The 19,614-nt window shown below is 37.9% G+C and overlaps 1 protein-coding gene across 1 annotated transcript in view; it reads right to left on the reverse strand.

Moving 5' to 3' along the window:
• Positions 1-15,389: 15,389 nt before the first annotated feature.
• The window catches only part of ZBTB20 (zinc finger and BTB domain containing 20), a 12,620-nt gene continuing 8,395 nt past the window's right edge, over positions 15,390-19,614 (reverse strand). The window contains exon 2 of the mRNA XM_008580191.1: positions 15,390-15,811. Coding sequence (XP_008578413.1) covers positions 15,390-15,811 — 422 coding nt within the window. The remainder of the gene's footprint in view (positions 15,812-19,614) is intronic.

Below are 19,614 nucleotides of genomic sequence, written 5' to 3' on the forward strand. Positions count from 1 at the left end.
CTAGCACACACCTATGTATTATTCTAAAATTCAGTCTTCACCTCACACTTCTGTGAGTCATCTCCTTTGTTGTCCCTGTTTTTTTTTTTTCAGCTCAAAGGAGAGAAAGTACTAGCACACACCTATGTATTATTCTGTAAAACATTAAGCCAACAGGAAAAAAATAAAGGGAAGTAGTTGAGCTGAAATCAGGGGTATTATTTGGAAGAGGAAAATAGCTATTTAATACAAAGGTCAGTAGTGGTTTTTATTTAATGGTTTTCATTTTGTCAAATGGCTCCGATGCTAAGGAAGATAGGGACAGAAAAAGATAAAGCTTTCCTGTTTCCCAAACATGGTCTTAAATTTAACAGTGCTGGGCTTTTATTTCTGAATAGTGCAATCAGCTATTCCTCAGGGGCCACAGGCAGTGGCCACCTCATGTAACATAGACAGGTACACTAGGAGCGCTCACTATTCTACACTGACCACTTTTCCCTCATTCCCTCTCCTACATTTTTTTCTGACTACACATGAATACAGATGTACATACACATACACAGAAATTCTGAAGGCCCCTCTCAGAATAATAGATTGAAGATTGGTACAAATAGCTCAATGACACACTCACACAAAAAGTACAATTATTAAATATAAAAAAGTGAATTATTACAACAAAATTAAGAGTCTGCATTGTACCTCTCCTTGTGTTATTTGGTAACAAAAAAACATTCATGGCAGGATTTCTTATGGAGCTTAGTTCTTGCTTAGGATTAACCTGGAATTAGTTTGGGATGTGGCAATATTGAGTGATTCTGGAGAAATGCTTTGCAATTGATAATCCTCAAGAATCTATATCTTCAATTTGTCTGGGTCTTCACTCTTCAAATGTCAATCTGCTTCTCTGCTCATACCCACAAATGCATGCTGGAAGTCTCAAGAGAATCAATATGTAGTTTAGAATAGATTATAGGAGTTTGGCATAGTGGGATCAGCACACTCAAATTACTTCAAAACATAAAGTTACCATAGATTTTCCCTATCATTTCAGCTTCTCACGTTTGTTTGCCATGATGAGGTTTACTAAGAGACCCTGCTTTCATCTACTGTGAAAAATACAATCCTTTCAATAGTGCAAAAAACAACTTTAATTAGATGTAAATTACTCTTACTTTATATCTCAATAGACCCCTCAGGAAAACTGAAGCTCAAATCAATGAGACTATGGAAGAAGTGAAAATACCTTTGAGAATTTTCTGTTACAAATCTACAGCTCATTCCAAATCAAGGTTTGTCCAAAGGAGAGCAAGAGTAGAGTAACTAGCCTTGTTTTTCAAAGACTCCTCCTAGCTGTGAACATGCACAAAGACTACAGCAAAATCTTAACTCAATTTTGAAACATTATTTTATTTGCAGTTATCTCTCTGCACAGTCCTTGTGTGCCCTGGAGAGCAGATTAGGTACAGGAGCAGTCAAGTGTTTCTACAATTTCTCTAGATGGGTTTGACAGCGTTAAGAGAAGGCTTTAGTTATAAAGAAGTGTAGTTATTTTACTAATTCTCAGAACTATACAATGAGAAACAGGCAAGATTGACTAGAGCTGAGTGGTGCTAACTTTCCAGTAACCCTGAGAACTGGCTTTAGGGATCCAGAACTGTCTCAAATTTAGTTCCATCACATTGTCCTCTTCCACCTCTTTGCTTGTCTTTTGTTCACTTAATTGAATTTGAAATTATTTTAAAGACTGAGCCAAGAATATATATTATAGCACAAAAGACAGCTTATAAAAAGGCTCTGAGGCTATCTGTAAATTGAGTTGAGTTGAAAACAATATGCTTTCAAACAAAGTACTACAATTTCCGTTTTTTTTAAAGTTTCTAATTTGGTCTTTCCTTCTCTTGTGGTGGTGGAGGTATGGGTGGGTGAAGTACTGGGAATGCAGTGCCAATCTCCCTGTTACTAGCACCTTCAATGTCCAGCTGGAGGAGATGAGAAGCAGGGGGGAGGTGGATATTTTCCTGTTTGAGACCTCATGAACACATACAGTCTTCCACAATTATAAAAATCTATAGATCAATTGATTTTGGCATTTTTAGTAGCATTCCTTTTTTCTTTTCTGGGTATTCTTCATTAGATACTAAAAGAAACATCCAAAAAAGGATTTGAAGAGGCAATAAGGATTTGTACTAATAAGATGCATGACCTTCTTCTGCCATCAATTCCCATTCTTTGGCCCCAGACCTGTTACTTTAGGTAAATAGGATTTCTTTCTCAAGAAACAGTTTTTATTTTAACTATTCTATTCACAAAGTGCAGAGAGAATTTCTCTCCTCAAATCTCTCAAGTGCTATTAGAAAAGGAAGATAAGATTTTCACACAGAAAATCCTCCTTGAAGGTAGGATAGAAGGCTTTTCTTTCTAAGAGGGAAATTAATATGTAAGGGTGGGCAGCTATCTGACTGCCCATGGACAGTATCAAATGAAAGAATCAAAATCTTTTACTAGCTTGAAAAGAAAGAGAAAAAAGGATACAAACAAATCAACAAATAAACCACTAAAATACACATTCCTCCAGTTTCAGGTTTCTAAAAACTAACAATTATGCTTAAATCAAGGTCTACAGATAGCAAACAACTGTTTTGATGTGTAAAAGTATTATCCCCTTGCTTTACCATGTTTCACTTTCTTTAAAGGAATTGTATCTATGCACACTTGTCCTAAAGTCCAGTGCAGAAAATAAACTTGTTTGCTACCAGCCTCAGTCACAGAATATTTCCTTAGCTATATTTGCAAATCCTAAAACTACATATCTGTAAAATGAGATGCAGACTTTCTGAAATGCATTGTGGAGGGTAGAGGAAAGCAAGGTTTTTGTAAGGAAAAGAAGAAAAAAAATCCCTCCCTATCCTCCCAAACATTATACTATAGTGTTTATGACCATTATTTGCTGCATTACTTACTGTTAGATGTAAAATGAGATGCAGACTTTCTGAAATGCATTGTGGAGGGTAGAGGAAAGCAAGGTTTTTATAAGGAAAAGAAGAAAAAAAATCCCTCCCTATCCTCCCAAACATTATACTATAGTGTTTATGACCATTATTTGCTGCATTACTTACTGTTAGAGCTATTGATGCTGTTGACAAGCGTCAGTTTGGAAAAACAGGAGGTTCTTAAGCAATAAGAAATTCACATCCTGGAGTCTCCAGAATATTAAACAGGATTTAAACATTAATCTGAAACTAACACAGAGGTTGTAGTGAGAGATCCTGGATCTCAGGGTTGGAACACTTCTTGGGGAACTAGAAAGAACAATGTCAAACAAACATCCTGGATTAACTGAATCAAACTGAGTCTGTCAGAACCAGATCCTCTCCTACTCCTCATTACACTTTAAATGATAGTATTTTAGGATTTAGAAGAGAGTATTTTATTCCTTTAGAAGCCAATGCCTGAGGAGAAGAGTACTCTAGATAAAGAGTACTTTAAAAAAAGATACCAGGAGTAAGCATGGATAAAGGAAGAGGAGATAGGATTGATTGGGAGAACATGTCAAGTGAACATCACAGTCCTAAGCAACATAAATATTGGTTTTAGGAAATGTTGGTTTCCTACTAGATGCATGCCTCAGGAAGGCTTTTGAACATTCTGCTTATTTCATTGCTCTGTGTGGTGTGAGTTGATGTTATAAATCAGTTTTATTAAAATAAAAGCTGGGTCAAGCCTCAAGTCAAATAAGAATACATTTCTGATGTTAAATTTTGATTCTGTTTGTCAATGGGTATAGCAAGACCTGAAAGTATTCCCCTCTGTGCACTCGAAACCAGGTGGTACTCTATATGTCACTGCATTTATCTTCATAGCTGAGAGGCTATGTGGTATCATGGCAAGAGCATTGGACTAGAAGTCAGGAAGGACAGTTTACAAGGTCGTTGTCAAGATGATGATATACGCATCCCGAAAGGGATATACCCAGAATGATATTAGTCTTTTGGGCAATGCTCTGGCGATCAGACAGTTGTGATTCGTTGCATGAGATCCAGCGTCACGACCAAATTATATGGTGAATATTTAGACACTGGGGAGAATACTGTGTGGTCCTTTAAGTATCCACTCACCCCTATTATTATTTCATTTAAGTATATATTATGTTTAAGCAATCTCTGGTTGCAAAATAGACATGTTAGAAAATTTACAGATGATTTTATCCCTTAGTAAATTATTACTCAAAATTTTAAACCAACCAATCAATAATTACTTGTTTTTTCAAATAGGTAATAAATGAAGAGAAAGTCTTCCTGATTTCTCCTACAATGTGTGTAAGTGGAAGTGGCTTTACTTATTCGAGAAGAGGTCATAAAGCTTGAGCAGTTATGAAAATTATTTCAAAGAGTTACCCCTTTCTTTGGATTCCTATAAATCTAGCATTTGGTAAACATGTCATTTGGCTAAGTATTAGCAGGAGTTGAAAGAGTCAACATTAACGATTTTTTTTCCTCCCTTAGAAATGGTCTACTCATATCAAGAATTTGAACCTGTGGTATTTAAAAAAAAAGCAGAAAATATTTTTCTCTTTACCTTTGGTCAAATATGAAGTTGAGAGGAATTAATGACCTTAGCTAGTATAGTTGACATTTAAAACTGTGACTCAGGTCCTCCCACTCTCAAAAGAAGATTGATAACTTTTAAAATCTGAAGTTGAAATGAAGACATGTTTCACTCTGCCCACGTGTCTCAAGTTTATGAACTTACTCACTTTAGTGCTCTTTTGATTAAAAAAAGCTTAAAGAAGGATGTTCAGAATGGGGTGGAGGAAAGGAAGAGAAATGAATTCAGGAGGCATGTTTATTACAGTTTTGGGGGCACTTATGAGAAGAATAGTTAATTTAAAGTAATGTTAAAGAGAAACAAAAAATAAAGGCAAAGAGTTATGAAAAGGAAAGTAGAAAATAATGAAGTTGACACAATTTGGATATCATGTGATCGCTGGAGAAGGAACAGCCTCACTAACACTCAATTCACAATTACATTTATCTAGTAGAAATATACTGACTTGAACAGTTTGGAGAGGAGATTGGTAATTTTGCTATTAGACTCAATATTAGCCCCTTCAAAGTAGACTAAGTGTTGGTAGTTCCTTAATGAGTACCAAGCTTCACAAATGGAGGATGCTGAGGTGAGCTTGGATTGAATGGGGGGTGTGGTGGGGGGAGGACTTGTTGGAGAGGCACAGCAGAATGGGATGGAATTAGAAAATAAAAATCTATTATGAAAGATTAAAGGAAGGAATTGGTGTATTCACATTGAGAAGCCTTAATATTGGTCCGTTGTGGGAAGGTCTTTCACACTGAGTTTTATAAAAAGCTGTTTTCATTTTGTCCTGAATGTAGAACTGAGAAAGACTGGTTTCAGGCATCCAGGATGGATGAAAAGTTTATCCGACTATGAGGTTTCAGGCAATGGGGTTGAATAACTAAGGGAAGCTGAAGAAGCTCTTTATCTGAAAATATTCTTTGAAAGTATTTCCTGTACAGGAAGACAAGGATGCCTGATTTCTGAAGTTTCCACGATAGCCTAGTTAAAGAAGAAAGGCACCAAATCCACACTGTAATAGGCAAATGGAGATATGGAGGACCAGATACCCAAGAGCCACTATTTTATGGATTCTGCAAACTGAAAAATGTGGTATAAATTTCTGAGTTGTATCTATTAGCCTCTGTCAATAAAAAGTTCCCCAAACTCTGACTTTAGCTTTTAAAAAAATTCTCCTAGGAAAATGAACACTCTACTTTGCCAAGCTGCCTCCAAGAAAATGTTGAAGACTAGTTAAAATAATTGTAAGCATATTGAAAACAGAAAGTAATCAGTAAAGAAGCAGTATTAAAATCAATGCTTGAAAATACAGCTGGGACAACTAGGCATTTCACTGTCTTAGGCTTCTTAGAAGAGTGGCCCTTTGAAATGCAGCCGGAAATTGTTGGTCAGATCTTGTGGGTGTTAATTAAGCAGCCCCTTGGTCATACTTTTAAAAGCAAACACAAACAGCGACAGTCCTAGAGGGGAAAATCACAGATACATTCATATGCACTTCTTTTGTTCTTCAGGTATTGAAAGGGTCAGCTAAACAAGATCACTTTGAATATGAACCTCTTTGTATTAGCCACACCAAAAAAAAAAAAAAAAATTAAAAAAAGTTTTCACTTTCCTACATTTGCTAAGTCTGAGTTTAAAAAGATTCTAAAATCCTCTAAAGACAATACTGAAGCTGATAATATAAAAAGCAAACTAGAGCAGTAATGACTATTATTAAATGTACCAGATTAACTGCAGCAGGTTGGTGATGGGTGATATATGCAAAGAAATAATATTTCAATCAACTCATGATCATAGGCAGATTCAAAAGTTAAAATGAATATATGTAGTATATATTTCAATATAGAGTTCTTATATATAATGTGTATGTTCTAGGTTTCAGAAATACTGCAATGTAGTGTACTGTACTTAAGCATACCTAAATAGCAACTCATATTCTTCCACAAAGTCACTAGTACTGTTAGTTAAAAACAAAACAAAACAAAAAAACCCCAACGAAACTCATTTTTTTTCCAGTAAAAAGAAATACCTATGGTTACAGTCACAGACTTCTTTTGGATATACAAAGACAATATACATTTCTAAAAATAATAACAATAAGAAAGTTGCAACTGTAAGTAGCCTTACTTAATAGGGAAGGGGGAAAAGTCACCAAAATAGAAGAGGAAAGAAAATGTCCTCTGAATTCTGTAAAGCAGAAATAATCCACATGTCATAAAAAATAACAAACCATCTAGTAAGAGAAGGGCATGGGAGTGAGAAAACTGAATCTTACTGTTTCCAGGCCACCAAGCCTTCGGAATCAGCTATGAGAGCCAGGTCCATTCATTCATTATATTACGCGAGAGTGGCATTCTACTTTGAAATTTGAGATGGGCAAGAGCCATCAATTCTTAGAGAGTACCAAAAAATATTCTGCCAATAGTCTATTGGTTTGCTAGACATGGTAAACAACCCACTCCTGGAAAGACTTTGGCAAAGGCCACACTGGTTTCAGGAGACACAGTTTGTGAATTACAATGATATTCTGCAGACACAGGCAGAATTAGGAAGCTTTAGTTTGGAAATAAAACTTATATGTGGGTTTGTGTGTGTGTGTGCATGTGCACACACTCACACTGGGTTGCAGAGAGGAAAGGAACGGAAGCCTTTCAGCCATGCTATGGCTCAGGCCAGAGTTTGTATGGGCCTTGCCTGCCTGGTCTTGGTGTCCCCTCCTCCTCCTCCAGGAGACCTGGTGAGGTGCCCCAGACTACTACTCCCTCTTGTCTGCTAGCCAGTTGAGTACTTCTGTTCTACCTTCCTTTGGAGGAAAACAGCCTGTCCCTGTGGGTTTGCTGTGGATCCAACAAGCTGCCTTTGTTTCTCCCAACTCTGAAATGCCACAAAAAGCAACAGAGTGGGCAGGTGACTGCTTCCTGGGAAGGGAGCCACAAGTCTTGAGCATAATGGTGGGAAGAGGCAACTGTATCTATGCACCAGGACCTCTGCCTACATGTGCTTCATTTGAGAGGCATACGTACTCCCAGATAAGAATAAATACACACACAAACACACACATGCACACACACATCAGTAAACCCAAAAGTTTAGAGTCTGTTAAATGTACTCTATTCCACACAAGTACATTCAAGTTTCTCATGAAAGGGATACATAGAAATTACTGATGGTTGGGCTCCTTTAGAATGCTTTAAAGCCTTGTCACAGACGCTGATGCACCTGACTAAGGCAACAGAACAGAAGTAGAGATGTGAGATATGTCAGACCTTTAACTCCTAACTAAAAATTCCAAAATTTATCTTGTTGTTACTGCAGAATGAATGTGGAACAGTTTTGTACTGAGAGCACCTCACACTGTGTGTGCACATACATAATGTATACTCATTTATAGACATTTTAGACAGCAGCTGTGACATACTGGATGGGTTCAGACCTTTTCATTATTAGAATCTACATATAAATTGCAATGATTTTGCTGGTCAATGACAACTGTTGCAAGAGTAGTAGAAACAAATGTCTCCTACAGGGTTATCTTTTTTTTGTTTTTCTGTCTTGGGTGTATCAGAACTCACTGAGACATTCTGAGTTCATTATTAGAATCTACATATAAATTGCAATGATTTTGCTGGTCAATGACAACTGTTGCAACAGTAGTAGAAACAAATGTCTCCTACAGGGTTATCTTTTTTTTGTTTTTCTGTCTTGGGTGTATCAGAACTCACTGAGACATTCTGAACCAAGGAAATCTCTGAATTTGAGAGAGGGCCAGTAGGAACTTTTATACCCTAATTAGGTATCCCAGAAGCTGGAACTACCATGACTGTGGTGAGATTTTGCCTATGATCTTTAGATAATGCTCATTTGCTGAAGACTTGAAAGATATGAGTTTAAATTTAAAGAAAAAACCACCAGAGAAACCAGATGGTCTCTAAAACTGAGGGAAAAAAAGGCTAGAGATATACATTGTATAGGGAAAGAAAGCTTTTGTTGGGATTGTTCTCCCTGTCAAGGAAATGTTTAAAACTAGCATTCCAGGCACCTGTGATTATTTATGTTTTATGGGATTCCTATTTAGTAATATGATGTCCATTTTGCATTCAGCTCAGATCTATGTCACTGAAAGAGAAGATAGGAAATAGCAGCCACTTCCTGACAGCAGCCAGTTCCAAACAAGTTTTGTGCCTCCCCAAGTAGTCACTGTTACTCAGTCATGCAAAGGGCTTATTTCTGTGATAATGAAACTATTTAAAAGCAAGAAATATCCATATCTTCACAGACTTCCAATTTCTGTATCTTTCATCCTCTTTCCTGGGCTTTCTGATTTAAGGCAATAATTCTACAGAAGTGGCTTCTTGTGAAAACACCTTAACAGAGGTCACTTCAGATTAGATTTCAGTCTGAAAGAATTCAGTTTATGGAACAACAGGTGGGGCCTGAAGAAACCCACTGGAATGGCAGGTGTTTCAGTCAGTGGTGTGGAAAGATGATGTTTCTTTTTTCAACCTAAGGCATTTTTACCTCTCGCCCAGTGAGAAGGAAAGACAGTTCTGAAAAAGAACTCATGCTATGCAGCTTTCATTTTCTACCTCTTAACCCTAAAAAGAACAGAAACAAATCCTACTATTCCACAACTATTCCCTGGGATCTGCTAATGTACACCACAGACTGCTATGGATTCAGTGTTCAAGGAGAAACAACTCTTCAGAGACTTAGAAAAATCTTTGGGGAACTTTGGTCAGGCTGATCATCCTGATACCCAGTACTAGAAGTGATGCTTTGGACTAGTAATTTCTACATTCTGTGTTTACAGGAGCACTGAGTCACCATGCTCTTTCCTCCTGTAGAAGTTTTAGTGGTATCAGAAATGGCAACTCTAGACAGAAAGCCCTTGGGCATATGAAAATATTCTCTCTCAAGAGCCAGAGCGCTTGTGTGTTCCTTTTCTGCCTCCATACGCAGCCTGAGCACCAGCAGAGAGACTGCTTCTGAAAGTCTGTCTGCCATAATCTATTTCCTGGGTACATAATAGAACAGCCCTTTTATTCATGACAACATAGAAAGGAGAAAGAGGTCAATGCCATCCCAATTGGGAAGTTATGTCTAGCCTCAGAAAGCCCATAGCTGGGTCAACTCAAGCACTCTTTTTGCGCACACTGCAGGTGCGGAAGGCATTGGGTTGCCTTGCTTTTTCTATGGAATTAGAGAGTCCATTGAAATTCTAGTGCACCCTTTCTTTTGTTTGTCACCAAGTCACATGGTTCTGTCTTTAGTGTCCTATTTTTCTTTTCTTTTCTTTTCTTTTTATTTTAATTTCTTTTTCTGGGGGACAAATTTGGCCATTTAAATAAAATTCTTTTCTAAGTGAGTAAAGAGGTTTCTCAGAGCCAGAAATTACTCAAAAGAAAGTCTGTCGATCCTACCCATCGAAAAGCCCAGAGTTTTCTCTAAATACCTCTTGCCAAACTTCCTAATTTTGTGATTGGATGTTTTCGGGTTTAGCATTGTTGGGTGCTGAATACATTTTGCAATTCTTTTGTTCTCTTCCCCAGAGCTTCCATTACCCTCGACTTCAACTCATTACTAAATTAAAGAATTCTTTTAGAAGATTTCTCTTAAGAGTCAGGTCACAACAGAAAGGGCACCCTCCTGTCCTCCTAAATCCCAAGGGCATCTCAGGTTGTGTCTCCTCTTTACATTATACCTTCCCTCTCTTTCCTTTTGCTGAAGCAACACACTGGCTATAGCAGAGGCAGACTTGATTTGATTATCTGATACCATTTCTGCAGAATCATATATCCCGTTCCCAGCCCCAACTAATTAAGTGACATCTTCTATAACGGCAGAGGAAGGAAGGCTCCAAAATGGGCATATCTAGTGTGAATAGTGGCCAGATCTTCCTCACTCTTCCCTTCCTAAGGGCAACAACTGTGGGCAGCATTTTGGAGGAGCTCCAATAGGGAAGCAACATGAGCATTTATTACATTTTCTCGGAAATCTGAGGTATTTTATAAGGAGCACACCTCACTTTTCACTTCTGTGCTGAGGGAAAACACTGATTTTGGCTCATGGGCAGGGCACAAACTGCTAGTGTGCTTGTGTGATGGAATTACGGGTAGGTCAAGACGTTAGGACTTAATGTGAAACAAACATACCTAGGGAAAACTTCTCTCTTTTCATTATCACAATGCACAAATTCTTACTGTTCATAGTCCTTGTACAATATTCTGATGATACAAAATAAAGTAAACCCAAGTCTTTCTAAGGCCAAGAGCTACTGTGACTTCTAAGACGGCTAGGAAGAAGGGAATGGACTGCAGCTGGAACAGGAGCAGAAATGATCCATCATAATTACTCATGGCACAAACAGATCCAAAGTATTAGGAACTGGGGGAGGGAAAAAGCCTGTATAATTGTTATTAGGACCTAAAGTTTACAACTAAATCAAAATATATGGTCAAAAGACATTCGAGCAGAAATGATCCATCATAATTACTCATGGCACAAACAGATCCAAAGTATTAGGAACTGGAGGAGGGAAAAAGCCTGTATAATTGTTATTAGGACCTAAAGTTTACAACTAAATCAAAATATATGGTCAAAAGACATTTTGATATAGAGACTTTCATTTCAGATTTTTTTTTTGCCTGACTTGTTTCTCAATCTGTCTTCATCAGAACCTTTTGTTTCAATTCCTTTCTGTTTTAGGGTTGTATTTTACACATTTAGGGGCTCTCTTTTTGTACAAAAATTGGCATTTAATAGGGGAAAAAATCACCCACAATGCTGAGGTACTACCCATGTTTTTAGGGCTACGAAATTTTATTTTTCATAAAGTGCATCTAAATGTCTTAAGATAAACGTTCCCCTTTGATTTTTTTCCTTTCTGTGGTTAAGCAAGTTCCAGTTTTTGAAATCACAAATTGCTAAAAAATAATTATTCTTTTCCATACCAATTTTTGTTCCCTGTACTCAACCTAAGAGGTCTTAAATCTGACACATTTACTTGCATCTTATCTATCTTTTTCCTGGCTACTGAAAATAAATTTGTTTTTAGCACTGATAGCATCCTAGCACAAAGGACTAACTGTAAGAAGACTGTAAGATTTGAGACCCCAAAATAGAAAGGATCTATACTCATTTTCTGATCTTGAAGCAAAATATGTTTCCCTATTTCCTAAGATGTTTGTTATTATTTAACTTAAAAGTGAGGATTGGCAATCTAAAAGTATCTCTATCCTTTTGAAACAGATACAGACTGGTTTATTTTCTAAAATGTAGATCAGTTTGGACAGCCATTTCAGAGGCCCCATGGCAACTTCTCTTCTCCCCTAGATTAGATTTCTGACTCTAATCTAGCTTCTTCCTCCTTCCAGAGAACAACTGGCAACTACTGTAGCCTGTGAAATGTTTGGGAGTAATAGACATACAGTAGGGACAAGCCTATTGCTGTGCAAACCTGGGCAGTTCATTTTGTCATGTACTATAATGATTATATCACCCCACCAAGAATTCTTTAGAGATCCCCCAATTTTTCCTTAAAAAGGAGATGCTTTCCTTACAGGTAAAGTATGAACATCAGGATTTTAAGTCACCTACAGTTTTTTTTCTCTACATGTTCTAAAACAAAGGTGGATTTTAACATGACAAATCAGCATTAAAGCAAATGGGTCTCCCTCAGATTTGAGAAGCAAATGGCTAAATGTGGCCCATAGTGGCAGCCAAGGTCAGCTTTACTGGTGGTATTAGGAATGTTGCCTACTCTACTAAGGTTTTAATAAAGACACTATTTTAAATCTGCTACTATCAAATAGTTAAAAATGTTTAAAAGTAGCTTTTGGCCTTCTTTCATTTGTAACATATGCTGAGTGATTTCATGTCATTTTCCTCTAGATTAGAAAAACGTTTTTCTTAATTTTAATTCTCTCTTTTTTATTTTATGGGTGGAATGATTTGTTTTTCAAAATACCAAAATAATTCCAAGACAGTTAATTAACTAATGCTCCCTCTATTGGTGGTAAGTGGAAATACTATAGTCTTACAACACCGATACTTTAAAAACCCAAATTAGCAACAGAAAGATGGACTTTTCTTATTTCTGAGGCTGTTTCTCACTGACTTTTAAAACAGGTCAACTTTTTTTTTTTTTTTTTTGACCGGTAAGGGGATCGCAACCCTCGGCACGGTGTGGTCTGCACCACGCTCAGCCAGTGAGTGCACCGGCCATCCCTATATAGGATCTGAACCCGCAAGTGAGCCATGGGGCCGGCCCCAAAACAGGTCAATTTTGGACACCAAGGTAGGACTCTTCTTAGAAATCACAATGGGTGATACTCAAATAGTCAGTTAACCATCCAAGCATACATTAAAACTTTTAGCAAAATATTCACCGAATTAAGCACCGTAGGACCAAATCAAATTCACAAATACTCCGGTTGCACTAACCCTACTAAACATCACAAAGAACTTATGAAAAAGGCCCAAGTTAACCAAATGTCTAAAATATATGAAAAAAACAATATAATCATTATAGAGTTGCTTGCCTTGGAAGATTTCCCCTGATTTGCTGCACAGTTTTTGTAAATAAAATGCTGACAGGAAAATTAGAAGAAAAATTAAATTACAATGAAAAGTAATTTTGAAATTAAAATACTCTCTCTTTTCTTCTTTTTAACATTATAGTTTGGTGTTTCTGTTTTGTTTGAAGTGTGTTAAAATATGCCCAGCAATGAAGTCACTTTTGGAATTTTAGTTATGCTTAAGAATTCCTATATTTGAGTTGGAATCCCTTCAGGACACTGTCTGTACTGGAAAAATCTCAATTACAATATCTTGATCAGGACCGAGGAGAGAAATTCCAACTAGGAAGAGAGAGTGGCATTTAGGATGATGCAACACATTGGTGGCCTTTTGAATGGTGGATGTTGGCATCTCGGAAATTTTTGTTAATTTCCCTAAAACCCTAAAAGCAAGGGTTAATAAATCATCTAAAGCACGATCATCTTATTGAGCCCTCTCAACCATGGTGGAAATAGAAAGTGATATTTGAAAGGAAGAAAGTAATTTTGGCATCAATGCATCTTGATCTGTAACAGGCTTCTCATAACAATGCTCTTTGTAGTTGTGAAGGGTGAGGAGGCCTGGTAGAGTTTTGTGAACTCCTCCTGGCTGACCACAAAAGAAAAGAACGCATTTGTCAAGACCTCTAGACTACTAGTGTTTCACCAAAGAAATAAATCAATAGAAATTCTAGAATCATAAGATCTCAATGAAATTTTGGAGAAGCAAGAAATCTGTTTCTGAAAGATAAAGTCCCTCCCATGAAAAAGAACAGAAGTCTAGATGGATCAATTGAAAAAAATATTCAGTGAAGCAACTTAAGCTTGCTAAAAGTCAAAGAACTACATATCAAAATACAAAGCAGCAGTTCAAATTACAGCAGGGATGGGCTGGCCACAGAGGCCCTCATCAACCCAGGCAATACTTAAAATAATAAAAATTAAGAAAAATTAAAAAAAATATGAAGAAAATATCCTTCCTCTCTTTCAAATATAACTTTAGTTACCTTTTATTCTTTCTATCTGGAAGCAGTATTGCTAACCTTAACAGTCTTGACTTACCAAAAAATATATATATGTGTGTGAAATAAAATAAAAGAGAAGGGATTGGTGGCAGTGTATGCAAAACCAAAATGAAAAAAAAAATTACTTTTAACAATCTCAGTTTTTTTGTTTTTTTTTTTACACAAATACTGTTGTAAATATATTAAAAAAATCAGCATTCTATCTGGTAAACGTCACTTTTGCCCCTCTATAAAATTTTGAATTAAAAAAGCCTCAAGAACTTTTTATTGTCCCCCCACCCTCCATTTCTCTTTCTTTTTCTCTTCCACAAGAATATATCCTGACACTTTTTTTTTTTTTGCAAAGATTGTTGGAAATAATCCTTCTCTTGTACCTAGAAACATAGGTGCAAAGCTCTGATATCTTTGTTTTATCTGCATTCCTGCCTTTCATGAAAGTCCCTCTTGATTGTGCTGAGGCTGTGGCTCAGCGAAGACACTGAATAAATACGATAGCCACTGTTGCTTGTTGCTTGTCCAAGTCTTCCTGGCTTCTGCTGAAAGAGGGGGATACAGAGGAGGTGGGCCAGGGTGTGTGGCCCCAGGCAGAATCTGGGGGAGAAGCCTGCCATTTGCCCTTCTTTCCCACACACCAAACCCACTGCCCCTTCCCACCCCCACAGCCCTTTTTGAAATCAGACAACATGGTAGGTGGAAAACAGCAGGGCCTTTCCTCTGGGTTTTCAACCAGAAGCGATATTCCACAGTTTTAACTGGTTACTGTGAAGTCCAAGCGGCCAGAATTGTGAAAATGTCCACTGAAACACTGCAAGCGGTGTATTTAAAGACAGTAGGCCTTTTAGATTTTGTTATATATTTTTGTAGTGCTCTTCACAAGTGAAAAAAAAAGTTTGTTTTTTTTTTTAACTTTTTTTTTTAAAGACTTTTTTTGTAAAGAAGGTTGTATTTAGAGGCCAGTAGCTAGAGATCCAACCAGTGGACCTCTTGAAGCACTACCAGGCCTTAAGGCCACCATCCGAGGGAGACTGGGAAAACTACTATTCACCCGAGCCTCCGGAAATGTAATGTACCAGCAGGCAAAAAACAGTTCTTCATGTAGTACAAAATGAAACGAAACAAAAACAAAAACAGAAAGTAAAAACGAAACCAAAACATTTCTTAAATTCTAGTGCCATAGCTTTTTGTTTGTTTCTTTTTTTGTTGTTTTGTTTTGTTCATAAGAAAGAGAGAAAGAGACTACTTATCCGTCAGACACATGCATCCTCATGTGGTCGTTGAACTGCTCGATTTGGTCAAACTTTGCTGGACAGACGGAGCAGACGTAAGTGGTCCCCTCCGTGCAGGCCACCACGCCTGGGGGGCCGGCGCGGGCACCTGGGGGTGTGCCTGCTGGAGGGGTCCCGTTGCTGGCACTGTGCAGGGCCACGTGTCGCTCCAGGAGGGTCTTGTGGGAGAACTTCTTTTTGCAGATGTAGCATTCATAGGACTTCTCCCCGCGGTGGAGGCGCATGTGCACGTTGAGGGAGCTCTTCTGGGTGAAGCGCTTGTTGCAGATGCTACACTGGTATGCCCTCACTCCTGTGTGTGTCACCATGTGCTTGATAAGGTAATCCTTTAAGGAGAAGGAGCGCCAACAGATGCTGCATTGGTGGGGCTTCTCACCTGTTGATGTGGGAAGAGACAGCAAGCAGGGCGAAGCAAAACATAGCAAGGGTGGGAGAATGAGAGACAAAAAAACGAGACAACAAAAAAGAAAAAAAATTAAAAAAAAAATAAAATCTGATTGCTGAATGGGTCATCCTTGTTTAGAAAAATCCAGGTCTTCCTGGCCTCTCATGTGCAGAGAAAACTTGCTTTAAGATGATGCCAGGATAGTCTAGAGTTTTCCATTTCCCCATGCCAGAAAATGGCACTCTTGGAAAGCTATAAGACATTCCCTGCTAAAAGTCTTCAAAGGTCATTCTGTGGTGAAAAGGGAGGACTACCTTTTAAGGGAGTCATTTTCAGTGTAATCATTAGGGGATTTAACTGTGTTTTCCATTCACATTATCAAACTCATTTAAGAAATGAGAGGGAGGAAAGATCTTTGGAGATATAGCGTTCTCTAGAATCTCTGAGAACTAAGAATATTGGCCATATAGCTCAGGTCTTTGGAGACAGTCCCCACTTCCAGTATTCTGTCTAGTAAATGCACCTGTACATTGACTGTAAACCTGGAAAATATTTGTCAACATACGATTATGCCATTTTGAAGAGCTACATTTTCAATTTTATCTATTTTACGCAGAACTCTTCCTAAAAAGTAACTTAATGTTAATTGGCTCTTCTGTACTGACTGCACTGAGCTGCAGATTGACCTCACCAGGGGTGGAGGTTGAGTGGGTGATGGACAACATGATGTTCTCAGAGTAAATGGTCCCGTTCAAATCTAGGCACCAACACACTGCTCACCACTCTGACAAATCACCAAAGGCCTTTGATACTACTTACCTCACTGTGCTGGTGTTGACATAAAATACACATGAAATCACTCTACAGACCATCAAAGGTGGTGTGGGAATACTGACTTGATATTCTTATTACAAGGCCATTCCCCTCCCCCCACTCCATTAAATGGTTCCATATGCTCTTTGAACTCTTGGGTCAATTTTTAAAATAGATTTTTCTGTCTCTTTGCTCTCAACCTGTTGGCAGAAACCCTTTTTTCTCCTCAGTTTACTGCTTTGGTTTGCTTTTGGTTTAGAAACCAAAAAATTGAACTTGTTAAAAACAGTAAGGTAAGTAAGACTACTGAGGCACTGAATGGCGAGAAGTGTTCTTCTATAAGTAAAGTCCATGGGCCTGTGACATCTCGTCGGACAATTACTTAAAGACCTGTTTTTGTTTGTGCTGTTTGTTCTCAGCTCTGCTCTAGACAGGTGAGATGAGCTGCATTAAGGTGTTCGGTTCATCTCTCCCACCTCATTACTGATTACCCAATGTAGGCACCCACCTCAGAGAAGAAAGTCCTTCCACATACTCTTCCAGATCCAGCCTAAAGTCCAAAGCCTGTGAAACTCCCTAGGATAATATGAGGGTACTTCAAAAAGTTCATGGAAAGATTTGTATTATCTTTTAATTCTATTTTTCAATGAACTTTTTGAAGTACCCCTGTATTTCCACATCTGAACTATCCAACAGGGTAAAAAATCTACTTCTTAAATTTGAGTTAATTTCCACTTAAAATATGTGCCTTGACTGTGTTCCCATTTTTTTTTTCCACTATGAAACACAAGAGATTCGACGTGTCATGATAATAATAGCAATGAAAACAATCGCCACGTATTGAGTGCTTACTATGTGCCAGGCTCAGTGTTAAGTGCTTTATTTTCATGATCTGTTTTATGAAACTTTCTCTCATCAGAAAGTTTTTTTGTTGTGTTTGCAGACATAAAAGGATATGTCTTGAAGCACACTGATAGGACAGTATGATGCACAGGATCACAGGTTAAAAGAGAATTTCAGTTTTGGGCTAAATTGGGAGAAGTTAGAGAAGCCTCATTGCTAATAATCCATTTGCTGAAGAGTTCAGTCTACGCATAGTGCTTATGTTGGTAAATTTTTTTGAAATGAGAGGTTCCGTAAGAGAGAGAGTCATGCATATTATTTTTAGTTGAAACGTTTCTGTCAGCTGCAAACATGCTTGGAACTCAGCTGGTCTTTGCCATCCTTGTACTTTCAGTGCAATTTATGGAGACTATAATAGGCTGGCCAGCTATCTTTTAAAACATGTCCACCTGTCACCTTTAATGGGAAGCATGCCTTAAATTCCAGACGGTATTTTGGCTGCTAGGAAGTTGAAACTTTGTGTTAAAATGCTCTTGCTGTTTGAAACTTTCACCTTCTAACTCTGTGTTTTTCCTCTGGCAAGGTCACTGAGGAAGGCTTTTTACGTTCACACCCTTCTAATCTGACTATAAATTGATTCTCACAGTTGTCATCTCTCCCTCCATCGCATGTATATGTATGTTGTTTGTATGCACATATTATTGGTTCTGCCATTAATTATCCGTGTGACCCTGGGCTTTTTAAATGTTTTCATCTCTCTGGGTTTATTTCGCCTTCTGTAAGGGAGGAGTTGGGCCAAGTGCTCACCACGGCCCTCTGTAGATTTAGTGGGCTTCTGCCCAAGATGGTCCACAACCCCTGAGGACTCCAGTCCTGGCGTCATCAGCGAATGACTCAAGGGCAACTTGCTTAATCACTCAATGCATTAGCAGTTCCACAATTGAAATAGGACAGAAAAATAGTATGATAGTTAATGAGGAAAAATGTTTGCAAGGCATTTGGGAGCTCCTTAACGGAAGGTGATCTCTATAATCATTAAGGTGCTGTGATGGTGGAAGATAGGCATTTCAGGAACTGTCTCCTGAATGGGGTATATTTTCAGATTAGTCAGGTACCTGCAACTTTCATTTCTGTAAATATGGGTTTGAAACAATATCACTCAGCAGAAATGTTAATGTTTTTTCCCCCCATTATTTCCCTGCATATTACTTATAGAAATCCCAAAAGGGCTTTACACATTATACATGAAATGGATGTGGTCTACTGATTGTTGCTCTCCAAGTGAAGTTATGAAAAGTGAAGATAAATGGTAGGAGACGGTTTTCCAGGTTTGAGCCTATGGTCGGAAATGGCAAGCCTGATTTGCTAGAAAGGGACATGAAGTACAAAGTGGATACCTGAATTATAACATGAAGGGGAAGCTCATATAAACCCCTTCACTTTAAAATGATCCATTTTGGGACTATACAGATGTAAGAATCAGATATGAATTCTATTTTCTTGGCTGACTGACTTGGGTGTGTTATTTAACCTCTCTAAGCCTCAGTTTCCTTATCTATAACTTTGAGGATAATACAGTAAGTACCTGTCTTGAGAAGTTGTCTTGAAAATTAAAGAGATAAAGCACTTAGCACAAAATATGTGATCATTTTAAGAAAACTTAAACTTTTCTATTCAGCACAAAGGTACTGAGGATAAATGAAACCAACTGAGAAATGACTTGCATGGCATAGCGAAGCCAATCCAGCCAATTCGGAATTTAAAAAAAAATTGCCTCAGATAATCGATTAAGCAAGTGATTATGTTGCAACTGTGTAATTCAGAGTTAAGGGTGTAGTCTACTCTCAACTCCACATGGTAATGGAAAAGAAGTGGTATCATGAATAAAATGTCAGTAAATAGCACAGGCAGAGGATTCTTCAGCAAGCAGCAGCTGGGCATTGGAGGCAGAGAAACCAAACAGCAAGTGAAGAAATTGAGGGGGAAAACAGTGTCCTTTACTGCCTTTCCGGGTGGGGCAGGGGAGTGGTGAAAGTATATATTTTTCTTATTTTTCAATGCCTGCTCTTCAACTCCTTCTCATGGGTCAGCTCTGACACTTACTCTAGCAAGACTGATAACTGAAGAAAAAAAAAAAA

Source organism: Galeopterus variegatus, unplaced genomic scaffold, assembly GCF_000696425.1.
Source record: "Galeopterus variegatus unplaced genomic scaffold, G_variegatus-3.0.2 Scaffold84, whole genome shotgun sequence".
In the NCBI taxonomy this organism is placed as follows: Eukaryota; Metazoa; Chordata; class Mammalia; order Dermoptera; family Cynocephalidae; genus Galeopterus; species Galeopterus variegatus.